Consider the following 3,709-nt stretch of genomic DNA (forward strand, 5'->3'; position numbering starts at 1 on the left):
GAAGTCGTGCAGCGGAGCCAAATTTGAAGCGAGTGGAGGCGCGGGGACGCGTCCATGAAGCTGAATCTGTAGCAGTTTCCTTGGTTACCTGGGCCCCCTTGAGTCCAGCCGGCATGCCTATCCGTGCTCTGTGCACTATCTGCTCCGACTTCTTTGACCACTCCCGCGATGTGGCTGCCATCCACTGCGGCCACACCTTCCACCTGCAGTGGTGAGTGACTGCGGCGTCTGGGCCCGGTGCTTGCCCGGGTACCGCTTCAGGACCGTGAACTGTTAGGCCTCCAGGCGGTCCTTCCCCAGAATCCAGACAAGTGTCGAGAACCTTCCTAAACAAGGCCCCACGGCAGCTTCCCGACGTGGGCAGAAGTGGGTCAAGACAGGCTTTCTGGCAGAGGTGATAGCTGAGCCAAGCCTGAAGGGGACAGAGATGGCTAAGTGAAGATAGATGCTTCCTTGATCACCTATACAAACAGATGTGATTTCAAAACCGTTCGCCCGGGCAACGGTGAGCTTTCACCACATCAACAAGCCCCTTTATTTCTTCCAGATAGAAACCTAGTAGGCTTCTGGCTACCCAAGAGGATTTGCTGTGGCTTATTTGAGGGTTTGGAATTATTCTACCCAGAGTCATCTCACTGGCCAGACCCCAATATATTCGCCACGTCAGCAAACCTGTTTAACAGGGGAAAGCAAGGAGATGCTCCCCTATCCAGGGGTACTGCTTACCGTGTAGAGCTATTCTGTTGAGTCCCCTAGCTGATGTGGACAGGCTGGTTTGGAGCTCCTAGCAGAAGAGATAAAGGCAGAGTTACACCTGGGAATGGTGGGTGATAATAATCACAGGGATTGTGGGGCAAAAGGCCCTAGGAAGCAGAGAGGCAGGCATGACCCTGATGGCTGCTGGCTTACTTGCAAAGCTTTGTTGCTGACAGCCTGAACCCCATGCTGAGGGAGCCACTGCTGTTTGGTTAGAATAGAAATTAAGCTCGCCTCTAAGAGTACTGTACTTTATTTTCTGTTTGCCTACTCTGTTTTCTTCTATCCTTTTACTTTATTTTATTATTATTATTTTTTTGAGATGGAGTCATGCTCCCGTCACACAGGCTGGAGTGCAGTAGTGCAATCTCGGCTCACAGCAACTTCCACCTCCCAGGTTCAAGCAATTCTCCTGCCTCAGCCTCCTGAGTAGCCGGGATTGCAGGTGTGCACCACCACACCTGGCTAATTTTTGTATTTTTAGTAGAGACAGGGTTTCTCCATGTTGGCTAGGCTGATCTTGAACTCCTGACCTCAGATGATCCACCTTCCTCAGGCTCCCAAAATGCTAAGATTACAGGTGTGAGCCCCTATGCCTTGCCTATCTTTTTACTTTAAAACTTTTCTGTGTGCTTGTGTTTTACATGTATCCCTTGAAAACAGCATTTATCTCTTTTTTTTATATTTTAAATATTACTTTAGTCTAACCTAAAGATCTTTATCTTATTTTATTTTGAGTTAGTGTCTTACTCTGTTATCCAGGCTGCAGTGCAGTGGTGCCATCTTGGCTTACTGTAGCTTCAACCTCCTGGGCTGAGGTGATTTTCCCATCTTAGCCTCCCAAGTAGCTGAGACTATGGGTGCATACCACCATGCTAGACTAATTTTTTATTTTTATTTTTTAGTAGAGATGGGGTCTTGGTATGTTGGCAAGGCTGGTCTTGAACCCCTGGACTCAAGGAACCCACCCACCTTGGGCTCCAAAAGTGCTAGAGTTACAGGCATGAGTCACTGTGCCCAGCCTCGGAAAACAGCATTTAGTTGTACTTTTTAAAAATTCAGTCTGATAATCTTTGTATTTAAGTGGACCATTTAGTCTACTTAAATAGTTGCAATTACTGATGAAATGAACAGTCAATCTATTGTGTTTATTCTATTTTGTCTTGCCTATTATATCTTATTCTCTCCTTTCTTGCCTTGGTGTGAATTGGTTAAATATTCTGTATCTCTCCATTTTTCCTTTGGTTACTTTGGAAGTTATGTACCCCATTTCAATTTTTTTTTCCCAAGCTTCCCTCCTCCCTCATTTCCATTTTTTAGTGGTTATTCTAGAAATTAAGGTATTAATTTACCAATTTCAAGGTTACCTTAACTTACCAATTTCAAGGTTAATCAACACCTTTCTCATTTTCCCAGGCAACTCAAAAAGCTTAGACTATTAACACTCTCTTCCCACTTCTACATTATTGTTGAATATTTTAATTGTGTATATGTGTGGTTTGTTTTTGTTGTTGTTGTTGTTGTTTTTGAGACAGAGTCCTACTCTCTTGCCCAAGCTGGTCTGCAGTGGTACAATCTCTGCTCACTGCAGCCTCGACCTCCTGGACTCAAGCTATCCTCTTGCCTCAGCTTCACAAGTAGCTGGGACTACTGGTGTGTGTCACCATACCCAGCTAATTTTTTTTTTTTTTTTGGTAGAGACAGGGTTTCATCATGCTGCCCAGGCTGGTTTGGAACTCCTGTACTCAAGCAATCCACCCTCCTTAGCCTGCCAAAGTGCCGGGGTTTATAGAGATGAGCCACCACACCTGGCCAATTGTGTGTTTTTAAATGAAGTTTTTGTTTGGAATACTTTTTATTCTTTTGAAACAGGATCGTGCTCTGTTATCCAGGCTGGAGTTTACAATTTTTTCTTCTTGCAGGATTGAATTTTTTGTTAATATATACTGTCCTTCTTTGTCTTTTGTAACTTTAACTCAAAGTCTATCTTGTCTAATTTAAAGTCCATTTTATCTGCTATTAGTATAGCCACTTCAGCTCTCTTTTGGTGACTGCATGGTATACCTTTTTTTCATCTGATTTATTTTATTATTGTTTTTAGAGACAGAGTCTTGCTATGTTGGCTAGGCTGGTCTAAAGCAACCTGGCCTAAAGTGACCCTCCTGCCTCAGCCTTTCAAAGTGCTGGGAATACAGGTGTGAGCCACCACACCCAGCCCTTATCTAGTTTTAGTTTATCAGTTGCTCCTTTAAACATACTTTGGAACACTATCCTCCCACTCTTGTTGCCTTTAGAGTTTTCTCTGATTTTGGCTTTCTGCAGTTTTAGTATAGTATATCCAATATGAATTTCTTTTTACCTTTTTTTTTTGAGAGATAGTCTTGTTCTGTTGCCCAGGCTGGAGTGCAATAGCATAATCTCAGCTCACTGCAACCTCCACTTCTGGGTTCAAGCGATTCTCCTGCCTCAGCCTCCCGAGTAGCTGGGACTGTAGGCATGTGCCATCACACCTGGCTAGTTTTGTACTTTAAGCGGAGACAGGGTTTCACCATGTTGGCCAGGCTGGTCTCGAACTCCTGACCTCATAGGATCTGCCTACCTCAGCCTCCCAAAGTGCTGGGATTACAGGCACAAGCCACTGTGCCTGGCTGAATTTCTTTTCACTAATTCTGCTTGGAATTCATTAGATTTCTTTTAATGTGTGGAGCAATTTCTTTAATCAGTTCTGGAAAATTATCAGCCCTTATCTCTTCATATATTGCCTCTATATCATTAGCTTTTTATTTTTATTTTTTAATTTTTATTTATTTATTTTTTTGGACGGAGTTTCGCTCTTGTTACCCAGGCTGGAGTGCAATGGCGTGATCTCGGCTCACCGCAACCTCCGCCTCCTGGGTTCAGGCAATTCTCCTGCCTCAGCCTCCTGAGTAGCTGGGATTACAGGCACACGCCA

General features: G+C 44.2%; 1 protein-coding gene across 3 annotated transcripts in view; it reads left to right on the plus strand.

Moving 5' to 3' along the window:
• LOC108284122 (TRAF interacting protein) overlaps positions 1–3,709 on the plus strand; it is a 31,111-nt gene continuing 27,402 nt past the window's right edge. For all 3 annotated transcript variants that reach the window (XR_005201902.1, XM_017500871.2, XM_037742090.1), the window contains exon 1: positions 1–211. Coding sequence is in view for 2 of the 3 variants with exons in the window: in XM_017500871.2 (XP_017356360.1) it covers positions 114–211 (98 nt within the window). In the remaining variant the exon portion in view is untranslated. The remainder of the gene's footprint in view (positions 212–3,709) is intronic.

Source organism: Cebus imitator, unplaced genomic scaffold (assembly GCF_001604975.1).
Source record: "Cebus imitator isolate Cc_AM_T3 unplaced genomic scaffold, Cebus_imitator-1.0 Scaffold0, whole genome shotgun sequence".
In the NCBI taxonomy this organism is placed as follows: Eukaryota; Metazoa; Chordata; class Mammalia; order Primates; family Cebidae; genus Cebus; species Cebus imitator.